The 26,903-nt window shown below is 40.6% G+C and overlaps 1 protein-coding gene across 1 annotated transcript in view; it reads left to right on the top strand.

The window, feature by feature from the left end:
* Positions 1–26,903, top strand: part of CORO1C (coronin 1C) — an 82,390-nt gene that overhangs the window by 19,441 nt on the left and 36,046 nt on the right. The window contains exon 2 of the mRNA XM_031948751.1: positions 19,079–19,278. Coding sequence (XP_031804611.1) covers positions 19,084–19,278 — 195 coding nt within the window. The 5' untranslated portion in view covers positions 19,079–19,083. The remainder of the gene's footprint in view (positions 1–19,078; positions 19,279–26,903) is intronic.

The following is a 26,903-nucleotide window of genomic DNA, read 5'->3' as shown; positions in this document are numbered from 1 at the left end:
GAGGCAGAATTTTGGAGGGTGAATGTGGATCAAAGCATAGTATTTTCCCTTTTTTGTTTTGTGGTGTCAGGATGCTCTCTTTGGATTCAGAGCTTTGACCTTTGATTCTCAGAATAACCCGGGAGGCAGGTGCTATTCTCATCACCCCTTTTGTGGTGACTTGCCCATTTTCTCATTGCTAAGTGTCTGAGGCTGGATTTAAACTGGTCCTCCTGACACCAAATTTAAAACTCCTTGCATTGTGTTACTGAGGTACTTCTGTGTTGCAGAGGACTTGGCAAGCTTGGCTTTTGACTTTGACCAAGTCTTTTTACCCATAAGTCCTTAATTTCCTCATCTCAAAAATGAAAGAATTGAACTAAATGATGTTCCCCAATGACCTTCCAGTTCTAAATCTTCAAATCTTTATTTAGAGCAGGAAGCTGAAGTGGCTCCTGGTCAAAGCCACTTTTGTCCACATAGCTTGTATGAGTAGCACAGCTCCTGTCGTGAAGGGAGGCAGTGCTGTTTTCCAGAAAACCTCCTAGCTTTTTTTTTTTTTTTTAAACCTGTGAGATAATCTCCGTTGGCAGCGAGTAAGATTATATTTTGGAGGACATTGAATTTGGAGTGAGGGAAATCCAGTTGCCACTCTATCACATCTCTTTGTGACCATGACAGACCATGTCACTTTTAAATTTCCTTTGAATCCTGGAGATCTGGATGAACTTAACCTTTCAGGGTCTTCTATACCTACTTCATCTTTAAAATAAGGAGGTTGATTTAGATTAATATCTCAAGGCCTTTTCCATGTTGCTTAGGAAAAGGCTGGGTTCCACATTCTTCCGTGTTCTATCTAGGAAAGCTCTCAGCTTCTGTGCCATAATATCTGGGAAGTTTGGGGCATTAATTTATATTTTAAGTGAACAGCTTTCCAGAAAATCCTTGCTTTTGTTATTGTATGTGACATTTTGAGTCTAGAAACTTCAGAAGTGAGGATGAGCTCTCAGCAGTGCCCAAAGCGTGTTATTTGTACTCCATTCAAATCTTTTCAGTGTGAAACCTCTGGCTTTCTTTGTGGCATAGTAAATCTTTATTTATTTAGGTTAATGCTGCCCAGTCCACTTTTTTTTTTTTTTTTAAGTTTTAAATTGGAAATTTTGGTGCTGAAACTTTTTTTTTGGTCTTGATATAATAACATATAAAAGAAAATGGATTCGTGGTAGTCAGGATTGCAGTTTTAACAGACGGGTCCTATTGTTTTATAATGGAAATTTTCCTTTCCTCCCTTCTTCCCTCCCTTCCTCCTCAGAAAGTGACCTGCAGTTTTTTGTTTTTTTATGTGTTGGGTTTTTTTTTTTTTTTTCCTTTCTGTTTTTCTCTTGGAGGAGGTTGCAGATCACTTCTTCAGTTTTATTTCTTTGGTGAAACTGGTGTGGTGTTTCCCTTATAAAAAAGCAGAGCTAGCCTGTGTCAGGTGTCAGGAGTGATAAAGTATTTATTTAGTAATAAATTTGTCTCTCCCAGCAACAGGTTATATTATTGAAGTTTTTAGTATTTTGTAAACAAAGGGGAATGTAAATTAATAAGATAATATTTGGAAAACTTAGTAAAAGGCATTAGGTACATATACCTACATATGTTATAATACACAGTATATATATATATATATATATATATATACATACATACATACAATTTTGTTCTCAGTTAAAATGGTCATACTTCCTTCCAATTAGCTTAGATTTGAAGAGCAGAAGTTGTTGCTTATTGAATAAGGAAAAGGTCCCTTTGGTCTCTTTCCCATTAGTGCTGTGGCCAACAGTTTTTTCTAAGCTGGTTTCCAGTCCTTTAGGTTTGACCAAAAAGTAAGAGGGGTTTAGGGTTGACCAAAGACTTTCCTCACCACTATCCTGGGAGATGGGAGTTAAGAATGTTATGCCCATTTTACAATTGAAGAAACTTAGACATAGAATAGTGAGCTTATCCATAAAATTGCAGAGTTGGGATTCAGCCCATCTTCTGGTCCTAAATGGAATGCTCTTTCTTCCCTTTTGATTTAATTAGCACTTATTCAGTGAGAACTGTCACAGTGAAGAGGCAAAGATGAGGTGGAGTGCAAGAACGTTGGCCTAGAAATATTTAACAAAATAAATAAAAATACCCTGGGACATAGATCACATTAATATGTGAATTTTTAAAAGTCAATATGAGTTCCTTATGTACCACCAGTTCTATTGAGTTTGAAACCTAAATTAACTAATCACAAAGGTTCTTTCCATGTCTAACATTCAAGGGACTGTGCCAGGTGTTGGGGGCACAGTGATGAAAAAGTAACATAGTCTTCTGTCCTCAAGATGCTTAGAATTTAGTTCATGGAGAAGAAATGTGAAATGATTATTGCAAAATTTAGACCGTGTAAGGGCATAAGAGGCTCAACACAGAAGAATAAGCACTCTCCAGGAAATAAAAGTTGCTTGCTAAGGGTGTGGCTTTGTGTAGAATAGTATCTGAGCTGGACCTTCAAAGAGCCATACATCCCATCTGTTCTGGATATGAGACCAGATTTACCCAAAAGTATGCTAATGTGGGAAAAGGTTGAGTGAAGAGTTTGAACAGCAAAAGGATTCCTTTCACGGTGATTGGGTCCCTCTAATGACTCCTATTTGCTGTTAACATTTCCTGGGCAACACCGGAGAACCTCCTAAATGATGTGTGCAGGCACGAAAGGGAGGGAGGGAGTTCCTGTCCACATTTTAACAGAGGGAAATAAATACCAGGGAGCAGAGTTTTGTTCTGAAAGCCCACAGGGATGATAATTGGACCTGTTGGCCAATCCATTGTCACACACTTTTCAGAATCAGAAGTAGAGCTATTGAGCCAGAGGTGGGAGGTAGCAAAATACTTGGAGACCTCTAGGGTGGAAGTACATGAAACATAGTTTGGGGCTGGCTACATGGGGGCCTTCAGATTTTTAGTATGAGTTTCCTGCTGCTCAGTGAGCACAGCCAGTTTCCATACTGAAGGGAGGCAACCCCTGCAATCTGGATGGAGATTGTTGTGGTGGGAGCTGGGTATAGAGAGTCTATAAATAGCTGCTCCATCAGGAACTCTCTTTGGGACAAACCCTGCTCTTGGAGAACAAGATGTGTGGGCCCACAATGGAATAGGAAGAGAAGAGTGTCTTGCCCATGCTTCCAAAAGCCCAGTGCTATCCATTTAATATAGCTTTATTTAAAAAAAAAAAAAACTTATTTCCCTGTTAGAATTCTGTTGATGCCTTTGGTCTTTATGGTCGCCATTTCTGAATGCATACCATAGCCCTGAATTCATCCTTCCCTGTGACAAAGAAAAGCAGAGCTAAGCAAAAGGCCCTGTTACGGTGCCCACCTCCAGACCCATGTTGGAGAAACCATCCATCTAGAGCCAAGTGAGATCCAGAAGTGATCCAGATCCAGGCCAATCCCTTCATTTCATTGAAGGAGAAAATGAATCCCACAGAAGAGAAGGACATGACCAAAAGTGCCTGGGGCAGAATTTGAATTCAGGTCTCCCTGATTCTAAGACTTCATGAGATGCCAGAGAGATGGTCCTGAAAGTAGAATTGACAGGACAGGGAAGATGAGGAAAAGGGAGAAATCAGACCTTAGCTGGGTGGGGGTGAGGAGAGAGGTTGCTGGTCCCATCAAAGAGATGGAGAAATTGCGAGGAAAAGATTTTGTGAGCCGAAATGAGATTTCAGCTTTGGACCTGTTTGCCCTCTTGCCTGGATACTTGAAGTCTGACGCCCAGCAGAGCTCTGGGGGCAATTGGGGCTGGAGAGAACAGTTTAAAAAATATTCATAGAAATGATTGGAGCCATGAGTGTGGATGAAGTTTTCCTTGAAGAGAGTGTATGTAGCTAGAGGAGGAGAGCGAAGGGTGCTGGTGGTGGAATGTTACTGGGAGTGAGTGAATGACTAAGCCTCTAATAACATTTCACATGTGCCAGGCACTGCTCAGACTGGAGAGACAAATAGAGACATGAGCAGTACCTAACATTGTTTCTGTTGTTATTAACTTGGTTAACATGAGCAACCCTGGTCATATACAGTGGCCAGAAAAGAAGCTTCTGGGGCACCCACTGTGCAGCTTGTTGTTAAAGTATGTATCACATAAGATATATATATATATATATAATTATTATTATTATTATTACATGGTATATATTATATATTGATATCAAAGTTCCTCGTGTGTGTCTCCTTTTTCATTTCTCCTCAATATATTTAAAAAATTGTTTCATTGAAATGAATCTTCCTCCTCCCCCCTTTCCCCACTCTCTGCCCTCTTCTCCCCACAATGTAACATTCTAATGGAGGAAGAAAACACACATAAATATGGGAGTGTGGTAAGGGAAGAGACTGTTTGGTGAGTCACGGTCATAGGGGTGATGAGTTGATCCTTTTGGTAGTCATTCCCTTTCCGGGAATAATGGAAGTAGTGATTTGATTGCTGAGCCCGGAATCAGAAGTTCAGGCCCTCTGTTTTCATTCCTTTTTAGTTAAACTATTGCTTTCACCTCCTGTTTGCAGAGCTCCCTGCCTGGGCCTGGAGCCAGGAAGAGCCAGCTCCCCATATTCCCTTGTGGCCTCCGACTCTTAGTGGCTAGCTGTCATCTTGGGCAAGTCTGCCTTAATTTCTTCATCTGTAAAATGGCAAACCACTCTAGTCTTTTTGCCAAGAAAACCCCAATTGGGTCACACAAAGACCTGGACACACTGAACAGCGATAACAACCCTGCTTCAAGCCCCTTTCACTTTAGCCCATCCTCTTCTCCCCATTGGTTTTTCGGAAATACAGCTCTGGCCTCGGGACCTCCTTTTTGACTCCAGAATTAAATCTGTCATTTAGATCTCTCTACCTGAACAAACCCTATCTTCTCACCAGTTATTCCAGCATGATCTTTGTTGTTGTCCCCTACTGGCCTGCTGCTTGAGGCTCTTCAAACTGGCACGCCCTCCTGCACCCTCCCCCATGATTGGAATTCCCTCATCACTTCCTGCTTTTTTATCAGTCAGTGAGCCTTCCGTGGCTGACCCCATGCTTGCCTCCCTGGTTGGAATTTGGGCCCCTTTAACAGTACTGTTAATGCCTAATGGGGACTCGATTCCTGGTTGTAGTGTGATGAAGGAGGGGGCACAAGGAAGACCTTGTGGTCTGGGGCCAGCTACATTTACACTTATTGAATTTGTTCTCACTGATTGAGACTAGAATGGGAGTTTCAGAAATGCTTCCACAGCTGGGAGCACTTTTTCTGAATATGAAGGTAAAAGAAGCAGGGAAGGGAAACCAAGAAAGAGCAACCAACAAGTAGAGTAGTGGAAAGGGCCTGGTTTCAAGTCCCGAAATTTGAATTTAACCCTAGCTCTCTGCCCTTTGTTTTGTAACTGTTGATGTAGGTGCGTCATTTTAGCTCACATCCCTCCTATTGAAAGTAGATGAAGTATCCAGACTTTGATTTCCAAGGAGCAGAATAGAGAGTCAGAGAAAACCAGAAGCCTTCTCATTCTCTTTGACCTAACGTGTAACTAAAAAGTGCTTGTGCATTATCTCTCTCTGTTTCTGTCTCTCATTTACTTTGGTCTCACTTTTTCTCTAGAATTCTTTATTCCTAGATGGGAAGCTTTTAGAACTTTGAATGTCCTAGTGACTTCATTTCACAATAGAAAAAAAAAAAAAAAGATTAGCCAAGAGTCATTATAATTTTATAGGAAGAAACAGCTGTCTTTGAGCCAGGCAAACAAACAGTGATGAGAACTGTAAGTTCTAGTCCAGTTATACACTGTAATCTTCAGTGAATTGTTGATAAGGAAAGTAGGTCATCAGTATAGAAAGAGGATTTGTGTTTCTTGACCACTTGTAGGATGATTGTATTGAAATTTTTGGGTTACTCATACTGTGAAAGGTCTACATTTGTTGGGAAAAGTCTTTGAGCATTAATTTGGAACTATGAAGGGCCTTTTTTCCCCCCTTTTTTCTCTTTTTTGAAGTGGAATGGAGAGATTGGACTTTGAACAGAGGTTCACATCAGAGGCAGTGCGGCTATAGAGAGCACAAGCATTTTCTAATGCTTTGGCAATGTTAGTAGTTTTCCCAGGAGCTATCTGGATCAATTTTCTGTCCTGAGGTTTCTTAAAGGAGCTCCTTCAATGAAGACTTGAGGAGAAGTTGCGCAGGGAATTAGTGGCCATTTTATAAGATGATAAATTGAAAGAGACGTATTGAATTTAACATTTATTCTTCTATGCAAGTTAATGTGATACAATGGAAGAGTGGTTCTTTTTTTTTTTTTTTTTTTTTGGAAGAGTGGTTCTTTTGAATTATCTCCTTCCTTGCACAAAAATCCCCTTCAGGTTTTCTGCTACTTGTTAATTTAAATGTGTCAACACATGTTACACCTTGAAGTATCTCTTTTAATATAAATATTTGTTATATATATATATATATATATATATGTATACATAAGTGTCAGCAAACATTTCTGTATGTTGGGTGCTAATCAGCACTTTGCTTGTGTGCAAATTTTCATTTCCCATGAGAAGATAATTATTAATCAGATTTTCTATGCCATTCTTTTCTTAAAATTCCTATTTTTTGTTTTTCTATCTCCTACAATTCCATTCTCCCTTGTTAGAATACATGGGAGAGCTGTTGGAATCCATGGGAGCCACCTAACAGTGGCTGCTGGAGATCCAACCCAGAATGGATCTCCTCTTGTGAGAGGATGATACAAGGAGACTGAGAGGCAATTGCTGTTCTCTGACCTCTCTCACTGAGAGGATGTTGCATTGTCTGACTTCTCTCCTCTTCCCTCTGCCTCCAATTTATCTCATTCCCAGTCCGCAACACCTGTGTCAGCAAAGGCTGCCTTGTAGCTCCTTCAGATGCTATGATCCACAGCTGTGGAGGCTTGTAGAGAATTGAATTGACCCATCCCTTAACACTTCCTTTCGCTCGCAAAGAGCCATTTTCTGATGACAAAAGAGAAGAGAAAAGCAGTCCAGGAAAAATGAAGCAACATCTACTCAATGATCAATGCTGTGATCCAGGGCAGGGTTCTTCCTTTGCCATAATCCTTCACTCCCCACAAGTGGGGAGATGTCTTCTCTATACTGTGGGGCCATACTTGATCATCAGAATTTCACATTTGATTTCCATTGTTCTGATGGGCTTTTTTCCATTTAACCTCATAATCATAGTGTGTATTTTTTACTTTCGCTCTTCAGATTTTATTTTGCATCAGATCATATAAGTTTCTCCATGCTTCATTGTACTCGGTGTGTGCTTCCATCTTTCCTTAATGTTTATTGCTTTTGGAGAGCCTTATTTCAGTGTGGGATCATTGAATGTTAGAAAGGGCCTTGGAAATTTTGTGTGCATTTTCATTGTTTTCCATGATCGGTATTCAGGCTTCTTGAGGGCTGGGGGCTGTTTAAACTTTTTTTTTTTTGGTCTTTGTAGGAGATTGGCACATAGTAGGAGCTTAATACTTATTGATTGATCTAATCTCATTTTAAAGATGAAAAAGTTGAAGTCTAGGGAGGAAATATTTGGCAGTAGCAGAAAGAAATGTGGATTGGAGATGAAGGATTTGGATTTAAGTTCTTGCTTTGCCACCTATCGTCTGTGTGACCTGAATAGACCAGTTTACCTCTCTGGGTCTTGGGTTCCTCGATGTAAAGTGATGGTGGTGTACCAGAGGAACTCACAAGCTCATTTCAGCTTAAATTCTGTGATTTTCCCATAGTCTTGTGAATGACTGGTGGCAACTCCTTTGGTTCCTGAACTTGGGAACCCCTTTTTTTAGTCTGCTGTTCTTTCCCTCCCTAATTTTAAAATTTGTGAGAGAAATAATTGATTTTATGATGTGATCCATTTGTTTTCGGGATCTCTTGATCTTTGGTGTTTTAGCATTCATGTTTATTTCAACTTATTAGTAGTCATTTAAAAAGTTAAAGTAGCTGATCTTTAAAAAATCAATTTGGTCAATAAATATTTTAGGTAGAATCATGGCATTTAGAGTCATTTCTTTTATGATTTTTTTTAACATTGTTTTGACTTCAGTTTTCTGTTTAACTAGGCAGATTCAACTGAACTTGGGGAGATTTTCCCCACACTCTTACTGAGCCTCAGTTTTCTCCCCTATAAGATGCAAAGTTACCTTTTATCCTTCCTAGATCTGATATTCTATTCTATGTTCTCTAGAAGCCTCGATAGGTTTTGATGTTTTATTTTCCACTTGTTATTTGGTGCCTGTAAAATCTTGACAGCATTTCAAGTATTCTAAGAATTTGGCCCAACTTCACACAGGAAAAACTAAATGGGATGAAGAATTCATCTTGTCCAGACTATATACCAGTGTATGTACAAGTGAATGAATAAGCTGGGGAATCTGTATCTTAGTCAGAAATTGCACATGGACCATGAGTTGGGTCCAGAATTCGACAGGAGATAGTTGCTGGGTCGCATTTGGGAAATTGTAAAGTTCTTTGAATGATCCCAGTCTTTTCCTTGATGTGAAGGACTGTCTTTTGAATGCCAGTAGTCTTGGTGAGGATGTATGGTTACAAGTCATGGGACATCACAGTCTCTGATGCTTTGAAGTTGAACATCGCCCAAAGGGCAAAGGAGAGGCTCGTGATGGACAGAAACAAGCTGTAGCACCCAAAAAAACAAGGCCGTAGGAGGGACAAGTGGTCTAAAGGATATCCGTTATACAGACAAAAGTCTGATCAAAAAGAAGCTTGAGTAGTCAGATTGGAAAGTGTGGTGAATAAACGGTGGATAGAATGAAGAAGATGCTATACTGACAATTCTGTACCAGGATACCATAAGAATGACCCACAGCATGTTGACCCTCATGTTGAACTTTTGGGTAACACAAATACTTGGATGGATAGTCATATATATCTGCTCTCACGGCCGGAATGTCCACTTCTATCTCTGTGAGGTGACAGATCCTTAGGAGCACAGAGATATTGAGGCACCTAAGAGGTTTGATTCTTTATTTTACTGTAGTTAAATGGTTTATTCCTGTAGAAAGCTGAATCTGTAGTGGGAGTGCAAGCTGGGGGCAGTCTCCTCTCTCTTCTTCTTGGTCAGATCTGTACTCATTATAGAAGAAAATGCTGGATTTGATGTTAGAGGACCTGGGTTCAAAGCCCAGCTCTGCCTCCCCTTTCTGGTTCTTCATTTCCTTCCTTGTTTCCCCTTCCCTTTTTTAGCTCTTTCTGTGACTCTGAAATGGTACTTGCAAGGGCTTTTAGAGCAAAGGAAGAAAGAAGTGGGTTTTCTTTCTGATGTTTCTATGCTCTGACAGTAATTAGAATTCCCAGGGCGTGCTTCCTGCCTTGTTGTGGTTTATATGAAATACTATAGGTTGTGCCTTCCTTTCTTTTTAGCTACCAGGAGACAAACTGGAAATATCCCACACGCGGTTAGATTGAAGCTCCCAACTTTGGCATGAAATGTATGTGTGTGGAGAAGACATTCCCAGAAGAATTTTGAAAAGGTGGTTTTAAAAAAAAAATTCTCTTGGTATATTTTGTTTTGCTTTTTTGTGCTAGATTTTTAAAAAAAGTATTTTAAACATTTTTTTAGTTCCAAATTTGCTTCTTCCCTGCAGTTCCCACTAGTGAGAAAGCAAGCAGTATAATATAAATTATACATGTGAAATCATGAACAACATTTTTCAATATTAAGCATGTTGCCAAAAAGAAAAAAATATATTTCATGGCAGAATTCATCAGTTCTCTGGAAGTGGATAGCATTTTTCTTCGTGGATATTTTGGAGTTGCCTTGGATCATTGTACTGATAAGAATAATTAAGTCTTTCACCATTACCTTATTGCTGTTACTGTAGATAGTCATAATCTTGGTTCTTCTCACTTCAGTTTGCATCAGCTCATATAGGTCTTCACAGTTTTGTTTTGTTTTGTTTTGTTTTTTAACCATTCTGTTCATTCTTTCTTAGAGTGCAATAGTATTCTATCAGAATCAGCTTGTTTGGCCATTCCTCAATTGATGAACATCTCCTCAATTTCCAGTTCTTTGCTACCACAGAAAGGGCTGTTATAAATATTTGTCATACACGTGGTTCCTTTTTCTTTTTTCTTTGACCTCTTAAGGTCAAAAACTAGAGCCAAACCTAGTGGTGGTGTTGCTGGGTCAAAGGGTATGCATGGTTTTATATATAGCCTTTTGGATGTAGTTCCAAATTATTCTCCACAATGGTTGGACTAGTTTACAAGTTCATTAGTGCCCCATATTTGAGAAATGAGACCTTTATTAGAAAAATTTGCCATAAAAATTTACATTTTGCATGAATGTAATCAGAATGATCCATTATACTTCTGTGATCCTCTCTGTTTAGTCATAAATTCTTTATGGATAGATCTGGAAAAAATTAAAAATTTTCATTTTTATTTTTACTTTTTATCTGGTATAATGATTGAAAAAGAAGATGGGGGGATCATGTGATGAATAGACAATCCTCCCTCCCCCCACCTCCTCCCTATATTCTCTCACGTCAGGAGAAAGAGCCCCTTAGCACAGTAGAGGGCTTCTTATAATCCAGGCTGCAATTTTTTGAATTGTGGGATGAAACATAGACATTGAGGTACCACCATATATTCGAATATTGGTTGACATGGTATTTTCAGTGCTGGGATAATTGAAGACACTCAAGTCGGATTTAGCCGTGGGTTTAAATCCTGACCCAGTTTTTCGGTACTAGTGCCAATCAGGCAAAAGTCACTATCGTTGATCCTCAGGTGCTTCACCTGTAGAATAAAAGACATGGATTAGAAGGATCTTTAAGGTTTCTTGCAGCACTAAATCTGTGATCCTAAGCAGAACATTTCCATGTTTGTTTGGATAGTGATGCTCTTTGGAAAGTTTTTTATTTTAGAATAAGAAGAAAATAAATATAATATTATTATTATTATTATTATTATGTTTTATAATATCCATTATATAATATTATAATTATGGAATATGTTATGTTATATAATTGTATAATTATAATATGTTATAATAATATAACAATAAAATAAAGAAAACGTAGGCATTAATCCAGCGATACCACTACTCTAGCAAGACAATCAATCTCCTCCCTGTGGAGCAAAAGAGGTCCTAAATATAGGGAATGCTAATGGTAAGTAAAGTAGGTGCCCATCATGTGGGAAATGACCAAAATGCGATTCAAAGTAACATGGGAGAACTTTTTGAAATGATGAATTGTGAGTAAACCCCACTAGCAGGCTTCTCACTCAGAAGGTTCTTATTTATTTAGCCTTCATTTTATTTTTCCAAATACTTGTAAAATAGCTTTCAGCATTTTTTTTTTTTGTAAAACTTTAAATTTTTCTCCCTCTTTCCCTTATCTCCCCCCATCCTAAGATAGCATGTAATCTGACATAGATTAGATACAATTCTTTTAAACCTATTTCCATAATTGTCATGTTATGTAAGAAAAATCAGACCAAAAGGGAGAAAACCACAAGAAAGAAAAAAACAAAAAGGTGAAAATGCTATGCTTTATCTACATTCAGTCTCTATAGTACAGAAGGTTTTTAAGTGCAGAAAATTTTCTTAAAATCCCTGTAATTAGAAATATTTGTCAAAATATTGCTAAGACTAGCTCAGGGGCATCATACTAAGAACCCTAACTTATATGGTGACCATGAAAACCGAAAGGAGAATAACATAGAAAGATTTTAGAACTCAAGAGTACCCCGATCACTTCAGAGCATTCATGGAGGAACATGCACCCAGACGTCTCTGGAGGTTCTGAAGAAAGACCATTTCAGACTCTCTATACATACATTACTTTGTTTAGCTGTACTGTGTTACTAGGTAGGGTTCTGGAGAAGGTCATTAGGAAGCAATATGGCTTTTTTTTTTTTTTTTCCTTAAGAATCTATGAAACATTTTCTAAATTTATCTAAAGTTTATCTACAATTTATCTAAATTTTCTAAGTTTGTCATTATGTATAATCCTGTCCTGAAGGACTGTTTGGCTTGAAAAGCTCATGTTTCCAACCTGGGGCACATTTAACCCTCCCAAGCAGGCTCTTCCTGTCCCCCCTACCCCAACCTCTTGAGCCTCCTGACATAGTGATTATTGTCTTGCACAACCACACTCCACCGTCCAGAATAGTCTTAACGTATTTAGTCTTTGCATATTTAAAATTCCATCTTCGTAAATTAATAAATAAATGTTTCTTTGACTTTGTGTTTACATTTAATGAACTTAGAATTCTGACTGGCTTTAGGGGATTTACCTTTGTATGCTCTTTAGCGTAAGAGATGTTGGCTGTCCAGTTAGATCAACCTCCTGCTTTACTCTTGAATCTCTTTTCTATCCCCTGGGATAAATAATGAGCCATTCAGCCACTGCTTCCACACCTCCAGTAACCAGGAGGTCTGTCCCACTCCAGTACATTGTTGTACAGCTTGGACTGTTAGACGTTTCCGGGGGTGCATCAGTTTAGGAAAGGCGGTCATGTGGAGAGGGCTACAAGCCTGGAAACTGTGCTGGGGGGGGGGGGGGGCCTGCCGAAGGCTCCCACTTCTGTGGAGAAGGCTGGAGGAACCTGAAGTAGGTCTTTAGCCATTTGCAGGACAGTTTCTTTGATCCCATGAATGTGCAGCCCTTCTCTCTGTTGATTGTCTCCAGTTTGTCCGTCTCTCGTTTCTCTCACTGGGTGTTGGGACTGTCTGTCTTTCTTATTTGTATCGCTAGCACTTAGCATCCTACAGGGAAAGGTGTCTAATTGCTTATTGACTTGTTTTGCCTTAGAGGTAAATATGGGTCAGTAAACATAAATTGTACCAAGCCCTGGGCATAAAAATCCCAAGACAGTTCTTGCCTTCTGGGAGCTTATGGTTGGGGAAGACTAGTTGGTTGTTGTCCTTCATTCTTGAAGAGGACCAAAATGACCTCATTGTGTTAGACTCTCTAGTACCATGTCCGACTGTGACCAGACCAATTCGAGCTCGGAAGGCTCTGCCACTGGTTGGACATACATAATTCATAGGAACGTCTGAGGTGGATTCTCCAACTTTGTGCATCTCAAGTTTTTTCTGAGCTAATTCGGTTCCGCTTTGCACAGCACCTTCTCTGAGGAGGGCACACCATGCCAGGTGGTGCTGTGCCAGTATGCCATGTCATTGTTCTAAAGTTCTTAAGAGAGACCTTGAGAGTTTCCTTTAATTGCTTTTCCTGACCACCTTGTGAGCACTTGCCCTGTTTTTGCCAATGTATATTTGGTGAACAATGTGGCCTGCCCAATGGAGTTGTGCTCTCTGCAGTAGAGTTAGCACGCTCGGCGGTTTAGTTCAAGAAAGGACCTGGTGTCTTGTCCTGCCAGGAGATCTTCAAAGTCTTCCTGAGACGATTCAGACTGACGTTTACAGAGCTATTGTGCTGACCTCATTATGCCTTTCAAACCTGGATGGTCTGCCAGCGCCATGCCAGGAAACTGAAGCACTTCCACCTGGAGAAGACTAGGCCACACCCAAAAGAAAACTGAAAGGGGAATGGGAAGAAGGATCTCAAATAAATCCAAAATGAGCACAGCCCTGTGGGAAGTTAGGCCGGGCCTGAGAAGTCTCTCCTGAGGAGTAATGGCTCTGCCCTCTGCATCTAGGGGCAGAAGGCCCTGATGGGATAATGTGAGATGAAATTGGTCCTTGATAAGTTCACTTTGTGCATGGTATTACTGATAAGGCCCTGGCTACAAGCCAAAGCAATCAGTTTTGGTATAAGATTAAGAAGGACCTCCTGATATTTTCGAGCTGTGGGCAGGTGAAATGGGCGGCCTCTGGCAGGAGGGGATGCTTGGGCTCTTCAGTTTTACACTTCTAAGCAGAGCCTCTTCTCGAGCATATTGTCACTGGTTTCTGTTTGAGCTATGAGTTATGCTGTGTCCCCGAGGTCTTCCAAATCTGATGTTCTGGGATTCAGTGTGATTCCTTGTTGAGCCAAAATCTGCCTTCTTGGAACTTCCACATATTGGCTCCGGTTCTGCTCGTCGGCGCCAAGAACTCTTGGGTTTCACTACAACTTCTGTGTTGTAGTTTCTTTATTTGAATGATGGGGATCCAGATGTCGACTACCTGACAGTGTTCCCTGGCTCAGATGTGATAATGGAATAATAGCAGTTTTACATTTACTTAGCATTAAAGCTTGCAAAGCTTTTACATACTTTTAATACAACTCCCTTGAACCTCTTAGTGTCCCAGAGAAGTTGGTGCCATTACTGCCCTCCTATTATGGATGAGGGAAACTGAGCCGGGAGAAGTGAAAGGGTTTGCCCAGGGCCGCACAGCCCTGGAACTAAGGGTCTGAGATAGATTGGAATCTGGCTCTTGCTGACTTCCGATCCTTTTTTCTCTATGGGAAAATGTTCTATCTCATCGTGTTCTTTGCTTCTTGACTCAATAACATGTCAGATCTTCAGATCGGTTTTTCATTGTAGTGATCTTAATGTTTATACACACTTGCTCTGAGTGTACAAAAATAAGTCTCCATTTTTAAAGTGTTTTATAATCAAAAGGGATTAGTCCTGCTTGTTTTTTAAGAAGGGAGGATGCATTTTTTCCTTTTTAAGCGATTTGGGGTTTACCTAATGTAACTATCGACCCAGTCTCTCCTTTTAGCCTGCTGCTGCTGGGTGCTGTTGAATAATTGAACCTTTGGAATAATCACATGGATGCCAAGCAGGATTTTGCCATTAGCTGAGGGGTTTTCCTGTGTGTGTTCCTAGCAGGATGCATTTCCTCTGTAATAAACAGACTAAAAGTTCTCAAAGCCCCAGAAGTACATCTGTTTGAATCTTTAGATGGATACATTTTTGGTTAACAGAAAAATCGGCGAAGCTGTGGCCATGTTTCTGCTCCTTGATGGAAATGGAAAAGGAAGGAAGAGAAGGAAGTTAGATATGCAGACATGTGTCATCAGGTGCTTGCAGTTTCTTTGGTGCAGTTTAAAAGACAAATCACTGTCTTTCCCACATATGTTCTCCCAAAGCAAGGGTTTCTCAACTTTTTTTTCCTTTGTCTTAAATTCTTTTTTTTTTTTTTTTTTCTTATTTTTTAGTAGCTTTTTATTTACAGGTTATATGTATGGGTAACTTTACAGCATTGTTTGTCTTAAATTCTTCTGGCTATCAGTCCACAGAGTAGAATAAGTGTGATTATAGTGAAAACTCAGTTTATTGAAATGCAGTTATCAAGGTGTTTAAACAACAAACCAGATTCATGGCCCCTGATTTGTAAGAAGTAAGGGCTCAGCATCTAACTTGGCATGGGTTAGGAGGTACAAACAACCCGGGTAGTAGCTCTGCTGGGGAACAGCTTTGGGAACTCAGGCAAGTCACTTTCCTGATGTTGGTCCCTGTGGGGAGTTGGACAAAGCTGATCTCTTAAGGTGTCAGAGCATTGCTGATATTCTCTGTTCTCCTGAAATGCATGGAAAAACTGCAGAGTGTCCCAGAAATGAAAAAGGCCTATATTGAGTCATTTCCTCAAAGAAACTGCTATTGCCAGAAGAAGTTAAATCACATAAAAACTAGTTTAATGTGTAAAGGCAGAGTCCTTTTGTCATTTAGATGCAGTGGCTTCTATTGAGTAAAAATGTTTAGTCTTTCATTTTGTTTCTTTATATAATTTCTAAAGACTGAGGAAAATGGTGACAAAATTTATAGATTAAAAAAATTTTTATCTGAAGGTGAAATAGGAACAGGATTATCTGCTGGTTTGAAGTTGGTGATTCCTGGATGTTCAGTACTATTCTCTTTCTTGACCTCCAGTATCACCTTAAATAATAAAATTCTTTTAAAAGCCAACAATTTTTAGTTATCTTGACCATCAAATTAATGACCTTTCATTAGTGGACTTATTAGAACTTGCTTATCTTTTCTGTTTTGTTTTATTTTCCTGGAGAAGAGCCAAATCCAGATGGCCTTGATCCAAAGCCAAGTATCATTCTCTTTGATATGGAAATTGGTGCCAGTAAATCTCTCTAGCTGGTGTTTAATGTACACGATTCCTATAGAGAACAGTAAGTGGGGGTAGGTGACCTCAGTATGTACTTTGTGTACCATTCTTTAGATCGAATTAGGTTTCTTAATTTTAATTAATTGGTAAAAATGAGGGCGATCTTTTTTTCAATCTCAATAGAAAACAGAAATTGAATGGAAAACCATAGAAAGACTGAGTTGGACAATTTCAAGTTTGAGGCAGTGCCTGGAAAATTGCAAATCGAGAAGGCTATTGTAATTCCTCAGAACATTAGCTCGAGTGGGTTGAAATGGTTCTGTCACATCCCCAGATCTGCCAGTTTTCTGGATTCAGAATTTTTTGTTTCCCAGTTGTAGCACTTTCTTTAAAAATTAGGGTGCAAGTTTGGAGAAACAGATTTGCCTAGTTCATTGCATGACCCTGTTAGTTTAGGGGAAGTTGAACTGGACTCTTGGGAAACCTCCTGGTAATCAACTCTTGCAGCTAAAGATTTCTAACTAAAAACAGGGAATCTCCAAAATGAACTCTCAGATGGGGCCAGCTTCCTAGCAAAGGGAGGAGTGGGGAGCGTTCCATTCTTTGCATGCATGCCCATGTTGCTTTTCCAATTGGGGGTGGTTCTCTTTGCCTTAAAAATTATTAGAGTGCTCTATTCTAATGCTCAGAGGAGTCAGTCCCAAGCTTGGTGAAGGGCCCATCATGCTCCAGTCCACATCTCTTTCCTGTGTGAACAGAATGCTGTTGACCCCTCAGCATGGGCCATTTCTCTTCTGGGTTTCCATTGGTGGCGATTGCCATTCTCTGGTAGTTCTTAAGTGACCTGAGCCACCTCATCGTGCTCCTAATCATTGACAGCACTGAATCCCCAGGAGACCAAAGGCCTTTTGAATACTGAGATAGTGCTCCCGGATAACTGGAAACTGTCACATGTGTTTGTTGTATTTGCCCCGGGGGAGAAGGCCTCTCATTTCTGACTTCTCATTATATCAGCTCACTTCTTGCCTTGTGTGGTGAGAGAGTGCCTCTTCGGCAGTTATGATGTCTGTGAAATAGTAAATTAAACGGAATTGCCAGTGAAACCTGACAAAAGCTAATGTTCATCCACCATCAGGTTTGATTTCAGTGAAGGGGCTGATGGCCACAGAACTCCAGCTGCCCTTTTGTACCAGACCTGTTTGTTAATTGACTCTTTTTGGAAGGCTTTCTGTAGGTAGAACCTGGATCCTTGTGAAAGGTGGGCTGAGATCTAAGGATGCTTGTCTGTTGTGAGGGACAAAGACATCCCTTCTCCTTCATTCCAGGAGTGTGCCTGTACCTAATGGAAGGCTCCACAGCAGCTCAGAACTGACTCTTACCTTGTACCCCTTGCAGTTGGAGTGGGTGGATCCATGCAGAATTTTGGCTTCCTGCAAGTTGGTCTGTTTCACTCATTTGTGTTTCAGCAGTGCTTTTTATTAGAAGTCATTTTTAACCATGTTTAAGTCTATAATTGACTATCATTTTTTCATCTTTTGAGTTTTGTCTGACTCTTCATAACCCCATTTGGGGTTTTCTTGGCAGAGATATTGAAATGGTTTGCTGTTTCCTTCTCTGGCTCATTTGACAGATGAGGAAACTGAGGCGGGCAGGGTGAAGTGACTTGCCCAGGGTCACACAGCTGGGAAGTGTCTGAGACCAGATTTGAACTCAGGAAGTTGAGTCTTTCTGACTCCAGGCCCAATGCTCTGTCCTCTGCAGCACCTGACTACCAAGTACTTAAAATATATGATGACAGTAGGCAACTTTAAAATCCTCTCATTGAGTGGCTTGAAAAAAGCAGATATTCCCTGCCCACATATCTGTGGCTACAGCCCAGCCTCATGCCACCCGAGTGGAGAGGACCTGCTTTGTACCGGACTCTGAATTGAGACACTGAGGCCTGGGTGGAAATAATTGGTCTGCTTTAGGGTGGGTGTACGGTAATCTACTGGAAAAATCTCAGAAGAGAATCTGAAGATTTATTTCTGCTTAAGAAGCCTGGATCCCAAGTGTATATGGGTGCCTTCTTAAACTCCCACCATTGTCTTTACTTTCTCTTATTGAAAGGCAACTATGTCCCCTTGTCCCTTTCATGGGAGTGAGGGAATGGTGGGAGTGACCAGACGGAGGATTTTAATTTTATGCTTTAAAAAAATTTTTAATTTTGTTTTTGATTTCTTATCAATCCAGCTTCTATGTAAGCCTTTCTCTTCATTTTATTTTAGCCAGTAAAGGAGGAAAGACTTGTTTTGACCAGCCATTAGAGAAGTGAAATGAAGATTTAGACCCTTCTTTGTTGGGTCATTCAGGCCCCAGTTCCAATCTTACTCCACCCCACACAGTCCTAGCTCCTCCTCCTCTGAGCTGCCACAGCCCCTGAATCTAAATCTTTTAATCTCTGTTTTTCATGCTTTTCTTTAGTCTGCCCAATTTACCCATAAGTGATTTAGTGCTGGGACGTTTATTGGACTCATTTCTGTCCTCTAACATTTGGAGCTCATTGCTGGGCCCATGAGGGAGATCCTTAGAAACTTGGGGGAGGAACCCTGACCCTCCAAGGGCTATCTCAGAATGTGGGAGGCGGGGCAGCCACAGAGTTCCCCAGCTCCTTGCTTTCAGGTTCCCCTGGATTCTTTCCTCTCTCCGATCCTCTCTAGGGTGGTGTTGCTGGTGAATTTTCTGGATTCCAACTTAGAAAATGCTCACTTGTAGATGACTTTCTCTGGCCTATTATTGCATTTTCTAGTGAAAGTAGTTTAGGTGGCAAGTTGAGCAGTTTGTGAGAGTAAGGAGAGATTCAGTCTCTCCTCTTCTCCTCTCCTCCCCTCTTCTTTCTCCTCTCCCCTCAACTCTTCTTCCTCCTCTTCCCTCACCTCTTCTTCCTCTTCTCTCACCTCTTCTTTCTCCTGTCCCCTCACCTCTTCTTTCCCTCTGCCCCCACCCCTTTCTTCTCCTCTTCCTGGCCCTTCAGGGGTGCTGACTGACCAATGCACCCCCTGTTCTTCCTCCACAGACACCATGAGGCGAGTGGTACGACAGAGCAAGTTCAGACACGTTTTTGGCCAGGCTGTGAAAAATGACCAATGCTATGATGACATCCGGGTCTCCCGAGTCACCTGGGATAGCTCCTTTTGTGCGGTCAACCCCCGATTTGTTGCCATCATCGTAGAAGCTAGTGGGGGCGGGGCATTCCTCGTGCTGCCCTTGCACAAGGTAGGTGCTCTTTGGGTCAGCTCCTGCTCTGGCCCAGGCGGGTCTTGGGGATGATATTTGAAGTTAATTGAATGGCGAGAACCCTAGATGGGTGCTATGGTGCTGATGGATGAATTCCATGCACTTTGGAAGGCATATTTGCTTTTCTATGATAGAACTAATCATTAAGTGGTTTATTGAGCTTTGTTCTAAAGATGAAAACATCTCTTTATTGAAATAATGTTTGAGTCTGAGGAATATTCTGCTTCTGTTACTTCTCTTCTGCTTTTCACAAATGTTTTTCTTTTGGATTTAAAAATCTTAAAACATTTGGATGCAATAAAATTGAGTTGGACTCTCTCAGGCCCGTCAGCATCTTTTTAGGGAGTTCCACAAAGGACAAAGGATAGGCTTCTTTTTGAGAAAGGAACCAAAACTTTGTTTTTTTAAGTATTAAAAGCTGTCTTGGAGATTGTAGTTTTTTTCTTTATCTGTTATTGTCAAGCAGCAAGGAGCCACGTTAAAGTGGAGAAGCCTGGTGCTCATTTTAATCCAAGTTTGCTTTAACTTTCCAGACAGCCACCATCCTTTTCTTCAGAGTCAAGGTGGCTTTTGAGAAACAGTTTTTGTGCATTCACATGGACAATTGTTGACATTCAGAGCAAGATTTATTTTGGCTTCCATAGTTAGAAACAATGAGAGAATATTGAATGATGGAAGAATTAGCGAAGGAAAAGAGAACCAAGGAAAGATCTCTTGAGAATTTTAAAGGGAAAAAATGAATTTTCCGTTTATGCTGCTGAACTTAAGCAGAAATGTCTACTTGTATTCTGAAGTTTTATAGCCTATGGAAAGTGGGAAAGTGAATTGTAATGGAGGGCTGGTTGTCTTGTAGAGAAATGGAGATTTGGCCTCTTTCTATTTTGTCCCAGAGGGCAGAGTTGGGAACAAGATGATCCCTAAGTGGAAGAACTTAATGCTATCACCATGTAAAAGGATTTTGTTCAGAGATATAGCACAAGAGAGTTACACAATTGAGAATAGCATTTGAAGACTTGATCTTCGTTCTTCTATTCCAATTGGCCCATCTTTTTTAGAGAAGTTTATCTCTGATATCTAAAACAACATGCACAAGTTTGATTTGGTAATGCCTTGCTGCATGAAATCAAGCCCCAGAAAAGTCTCAGCAGAAAATGTTCTTTTGTGTGTGTTTCACATGGAAAATTTCTTAAGAAGTTAGGATGTTGGTATTGCACTCAGGCTAATGTTTTCAAGTTTGTTGAGGAACTAGAGTGGAGAAATCAGTCCACAAGGCAGTCGGTGCTGCAGGACTGCAGTGAGAATTCGAGAGGGGGTTCCTTGTATGGACTGTGGTTTTCTTATTACCCTGGTGCACAGCCTGTCCTGGAGTGTTAGAGATACATGCAGAGACACTGGATGTGGAATCATCTGCATGGAGATGCTAACTGAACTGGAGCTGGGGAAAGCTACAAAGTGGTATAGAGATAAGAGGATACAGCCCAGGACAGAGCCTTGGGGGTATTCACAGTTAGAGGGAGTAAAGCCACTATTAGAAAGCAGTGCTGTGAGCTCCTGTCCACAAAAGCTTTCAAACAGATGTAGAAAATAATACGAAACTGAATCTTTTTTTTAAATTAAAGCTTTTTGTTTTCAAAACATGCATAAGTAATTTTCAACATTCACTCTTGCAGAACCTTGTGTTTCAAATTTTTCCCCTCCCTTTTTCCCATCCCCTCCCCTAGACAGCAAGTGATCCAATATATGCCAAACATGTGCAATTCTTCGATACATATTTCCACAAATATCTTGCTGCATAAGAAAAATCAGATGACAAAAGGAAAAAAAATTCAGAAAAAACAAAATGCAAGCAAACAACAAAAAAAGGTGAAAATACTATGTTGTGATTCACACTCAGTCCCCACAACCCTTTCTGGGTGCAGATGGCTCTCTCCATCACAAGACCATAGGAACTGGCCTGAATCATTTCAGTGTTAGAAAAAAACCAAGTCCATCACAATTGATCATCGTATAATCTTGCTGTTGCCATGTGGAATGTTCTGGTTCTTACTTCACTCAGCATCAGTTCCTGTAAGTTTCTCCAGGCCTCTCTGAAATCATTCTGCTGATCTTTTCTTATAGAACCATAATACTCCATAATATTAATATAGCCTAACTTATTAAGCCATTCTCCACCTGATGGGCATTCACTCAGTTTCCAGTTTCTTGCTACTTCAAAAAAGAACTGCTACAAAGGTTTTTGCACACATAGGTGTCCTTTTCCCTTTTTTGTGATCTCCTTGGGATATCGGCCCGATAGTGGTACTGTTGGATCAAAGGATATGTATGATTTGATAGCCCTTTGGGCATAGTTCCAAATTGCTCTCTAGAATGGCTGGATCAGTTCACAACCACCAAGAATGATTACTAAGACTGAATCTTGATGGGAAAACCTTGCCATGAGGCAATTGTTCAGTCTAGCTGGTCATAGGGATATAAAACAGGTTTGGGGGACAGACATCCCTGGAGATGGGCCAAGGGCATGTACCACATGGAGCACTCTGATACTCCAGGACGTGCACCAGGCTAATAAGAAAACCACAGTCCATACCAGGCATCCCCAAACTCATACCAGGGTACTGCAATGGGGATAGATGTGAGCTGGCAGTTTTGTCATCCACTATCCAGTTTTACCTGCTACCTGAGGGAAGTTCATCCTGAGTTAGAGAGGCCCTGAACTGTGTATGGAGAAAGGAGAAAGTTCAGAAGCCAGCATCAATAGCAGTAGTATTGTAGCAGAGCAGGGTCCAACTTGCTGAATCTAGCCCTCCCTGTAGAGGAATAACCAGGACAGAAATCTCAGATCAAAGAGGAAGCTACACTTCTGTTACTGAATCAACAAAGCTTTATAGTTGGCTGATAGGAGTTGAGTCCAGCAGTTATTCTTCCAAGAAGAAGAGAATGACTCTAAAATATCTACAAGCAAAAACCTCAGAGAAAAATTACAGCTTGGGCCCATTTAGTCAAATAGAATCCTTGGAAGAAATGAAGCAAGAATTTTGTAAAAGAGTTTAAATTTTTCATTTATAAATACTTGAAGAAAAAATTGGAAAATAAGTGTGAGTTATGGAAGAAAGAATCGGGAAGAGAAGCAACAGCTCGTCAAAGGAGGCATAAAATCTTGCCCAGACAACAAAATCCCTTAAAATTAGAAAGAACCAAACAAAAAGAACATATAAGAGATCACAAGCAAAAAAACTATGAAAAAAGATCAAGGAGAAAAAAAAGTCCAAGAAACATTGAACTGTCTGAATGCTGTGATGAAAAAAAAAGAGCCTAGAAATTAAAAAAAGTAAAAGCAAATTAAAACAAAAAAATTTGCTTAGCACTTTTAGAAGCATAATAGGGCAAAGTGGATGTAGAAAGAATCTAGTCCTTTCCTGAAAGACATTTCAACATTAAAACTCCTGGGAACATCATAGTCAAAATTCAGAATTTCCAAGTCAAAGAAGCAGTAAGAAAGGAAGTCTTGAAGGCCCTGAAGAGTGACAGCCAGGGATTGCATATTATTTAGCAGCCACAACTTTATAGGAGAGGAGAGCTTGGAATGTGATATTCTAGAAGTCAAAGAATATGGGCTGTCAGTCAGTAAACATTTATTAAACATTTAGTACTATGTGCCAGGCACTAAGATAGGCCCTAGAGAGTAAAAAGCAAACAAACAAAAGACAGGCCCTGCTCAGATTGCTAAAGAAACTAATGCATTTGTAAGATAAAGAGTAAATTAAAAGAAAAGACACTAGAATTAAGAGGAGTTTGAAAAGTCTGAAAAGATGGAATTTAATTGGGATTTTAAAGGAAATCAGGGAATGCACTAAGTGGAGATGATGAGATCAGCATTCTAGGCATGGGGACAGACAAGGAAAATGCCTGAAGATGAGGATGATGGAGTGTCGTGTTTGAGGAATACCAAAGGATGCCAGTGTCACTGGACCAAAGCATAAACCACGGGGTAATAAGGTATAAGAAGACTGGAAAGTTATGAAGGGCTTTGAACAGAGGATTTTTGTATTTGATTTTGGAGAGGATAGAGAGTTACTGGAGTTTATTGGTAGGAGGTAACATGGGAGGGCCTGTACTTTAGGAAAATCACTTTGGTGGCTGAATGGAGGATGGATTGAAGTGGGGAGAGACTTGAGGCAGGGAGAACCACGGGCAGCATCGTCTAGCCATGAAGTTATGAGAGTCTGCATCAGAGTAGAAGCTGGATCGTAACAGACCCAGCAAAAACCCTGTAGCATTAGAGGGGGACAATGAACCTTTAATGATATTGTAGACTTGCAAACATTCCTAGTGAAAAGACCAGAGCTGTGAAGAAACCTTGACTCACAGGTAGTTGGGACAAATGAAGAGCCAGCAAAAGAAACTGAGGAAATTTTAGATTGAGAGGAGAGTCAGGGGATGCTGTGGCAAGAACTTATGACAGGAGAATATATCCTGAAGAAAAAGGGGATCTGCGAGAAAAGGCCGTTCATTAGATCTGGCAGCTCATTGGAGAAGGCAGTTGCAATGGAGTGAAGAGGTGGGAAGCTAGATTGCAGGCTGGGTACTAATTATAGGGCATTTCTGTTTCAGGTAGGGGTTTGTTAAGAAAATCGCTGAGACCATTCTGTCTGTGGCTGTATTTGGATTGACTCTGCTGGAACTCTGGGGGCTTCCCCACCGGGGGAGAGGAGGTTCTTTCCTTTTCAAAGTACCTGAGAGTAGTCTTTATGGTATCCATTCCCTTGTCCTTTTTAAGGGCCCAGCGACAGAAGCTTGTTTAGAAGGAATATACTCGTCTTAGAGTTTAGGCACTTGGACTTTGTTTTCTGTGGATATATTAGATGGTGATACTATAGCAACACATTCCTCATGATCAGCGCACGTGACCTCTGTAGCTATTAGAGGCAGCATTGGGGTCGAGGAGTGAGAGGCTGAATGGGTTCCTTTGATGAGCCCATCTGCCAAGCTGCCAAATGGTGCTGGAGGAAGTCACACTACCATGATGAGTCTGCCACAACTCATGGGATCTCTTTTCAATTAGGCTCTCAGTTGATAGAGGTCCTTTCTTGATAGTCTGTCACCCTTCCCCCACTCCCCACCCCTTTTCTCCTTCAACTCCCAGACATCTCCAAGTTGGAGGAAATAGAAGCCAGGCTCCCTACCCCTAAACCTGCCTCTGCATCTCCACCATCATCCTCTCCGTTATCCCCATCTCTGAGATGTTCCTCTACCTTCCAATGCTAATACTGTCCAGTGTCCTGCTCCCTCATCTAGGGGCTTGGACACTGGCCATTCCTTTTCTGCCATTTTCAGTGACTTAGATGTACAGGTTTTTCTCTCTACAACATAATTGCCACTCCCTTCTTCCCTCTCCCCCCACCCCCCACCTATGTTTGACCCTGCCATTCTTTTAAGTTTTTGTCTTATGGCTCTCCTTCCACTGCCAGATATCCATGAATTGTCTGCCCCTGCTTCCTCACTACCCTTTCGTATTCTTCGGAGTTATCCTCAATGTCCTTGCCTCCTCCCAGCCATTTCTTGCAGTCGTCCTCTTCTTTTTACTCCCATTCAGTCACCCCCAGATCCCTGTTTACCTCCCACATGACTTCCAAAGCAGTCTTCCTAAAGCATGGGTCTAATTACCATTCCCTTATTCCAACACCTTTTGTGGCTCCGCTTTGCCTGACATTGAAAGACCTTCCCAGTCTTGGTTCCAAATGAATGATTCCCCCTCATCAGATCTTTAGGAACTAGAATCCACATCCCAGCTTTCCTTCCTCATCAAAAGCAGTCTGTCTTTGAGGCTCTGCTTGGATGCCTCTTCCTCTCTGAAGCACTCTCGATTGGCCCCAGTGGTTAGTGCTTTCTCTTCTGCCCCAGTTTTCCTGACTCTAGGATCTTCAAGGGTTCCTGATTGTCTCTGGGATAAAACACAAACTCCTTAACCTGGTATCACAAGCTCTTTTTTTTTTTTTTTTTTTTTTTTTTTTTTTAAACCTGGCCCAGCCTTCCTTTCCAGATTTGTTTCTTCTTAACTCCCCTTCTCATACACTGTTTTAGTTTTGGTCAAATTGGTTTACTTGCCTTGCCCAAACTCCATGTTTGGCTCCCACTGTCATGTTTGCCTAGAATTCTCTCTAGTTGTTAGTGCTTTTTTCTCCAAATTAGCCTATACATACTTGTCTGGGTATTGTTTGGGTAGAAGCTTCAGTTCTCTTGAATTGAAAGGAGGGAGATTTTATTTATTTATTTATTTGCTGAGACAATTGGGGTTAAGTGTGATTTACCCAGGATCACACAGCTAGGAAGTATTAAGTGTCTGAGGCGATTTGAACTCAGGTCCTCCTGACTTCAGGGCTGGTACTTTATCCACAGTACCACTTAGCCCCTGGGGAGGGAGTTTTTCAATTAGCAATTGTATAGTCTTTTTTTTTGGGGGGGGGGAACTTAACTGTGGGATTTTGGAATAGGAGAAGGTAAGAGGAAGAGAAAAGAGATCTTTATTTGAAAGCAAGATATAATATAATGAAAAACTAATAATAAGCCAGAAAAAAAAGCTTTAAGAAGAAAATATCTCCTTCCCAGCACAGTGCCAGCGCCTTTTCAATTTGGAAAAATAGGGGTGCTCCTGGTGGGAACATGCTTATGGGAAGTTTCTCATGCTGACTATCAGCTTTACAATTTATCGAGTTGCATGGCATGGACTTGTCCAATCAGAGGCAGGCCTTGGACCCAAGCTTCCACAATGCTCTCAATGCCTCTCTTCCTTGTACATGGTAAATGTGCTTAATAGAAATATTTGTTGAGAAAGAAACAAAATCTGTCAACACACAAATAACATGCTCTAAGTTATTGTTGATTAGAGAAATTGAAAACATCTTTGAGGTATCATCTCACACCTATTGTATTGACTAACATGACAGAGGGGTGTGGGAAAATTGGGACACTCCTGCACAGTTGAAAGAGTTGTGAACTGGTCCAGCTCTTTCTGGAGAAGAATTTAGAACTCTGCCCAAAGGGCTACAAACTTGCATACCCTTTGACCCAGCAATGTCACTAGTAGTTCTGTTTCCCAAAGAGCTCAAGCCAAAGGAAGAAGGACCCCTATGTACAGAAATATTTGTAGCATTTCTTTTTGTGATGGCAAAGAATTGGAAATTGGATCCGTGTGCTTCTCCACCGGGGAATAGCTAAACAAGTTGGAGTATTTGATTGTGTTGAGATATTGTTGTGCTGCCTGAGAAATGATGAGTAGGATGATTTCAGAAAAACTGGGAAGACGTATATGAAATGATGCAAAGTGAAGTAAGCCTAACTAGAAAACACAACAGGAACAACTCTGAACAGTGATCACCTGTAAAAGACTTAGCAGCTACTCTGAAAAAGACAGGGATCCAAGACAATTCTGAAGGACTCATGATGAAAAATCCTACCCACTGCTAGAAAGAAAATAGTGCAAATTGAAGTTTAATTGTTCTTTATTTTTTTCCTTGTACTTTCTTTTCTTTTCTTTTTTTTTTTTTTTTTTTTTGAATGTGACTGATATTGCTTGCCTTTTCAGTGAGTAGGGGAGGGCCTGGAGG

Source organism: Sarcophilus harrisii, chromosome 1 (assembly GCF_902635505.1).
Source record: "Sarcophilus harrisii chromosome 1, mSarHar1.11, whole genome shotgun sequence".
NCBI lineage: Eukaryota > Metazoa > Chordata > Mammalia > Dasyuromorphia > Dasyuridae > Sarcophilus > Sarcophilus harrisii.
The sequence above is the reverse complement of the archived record's forward strand: the minus strand, read 5'-3'. Positions and strand labels throughout refer to the sequence as shown.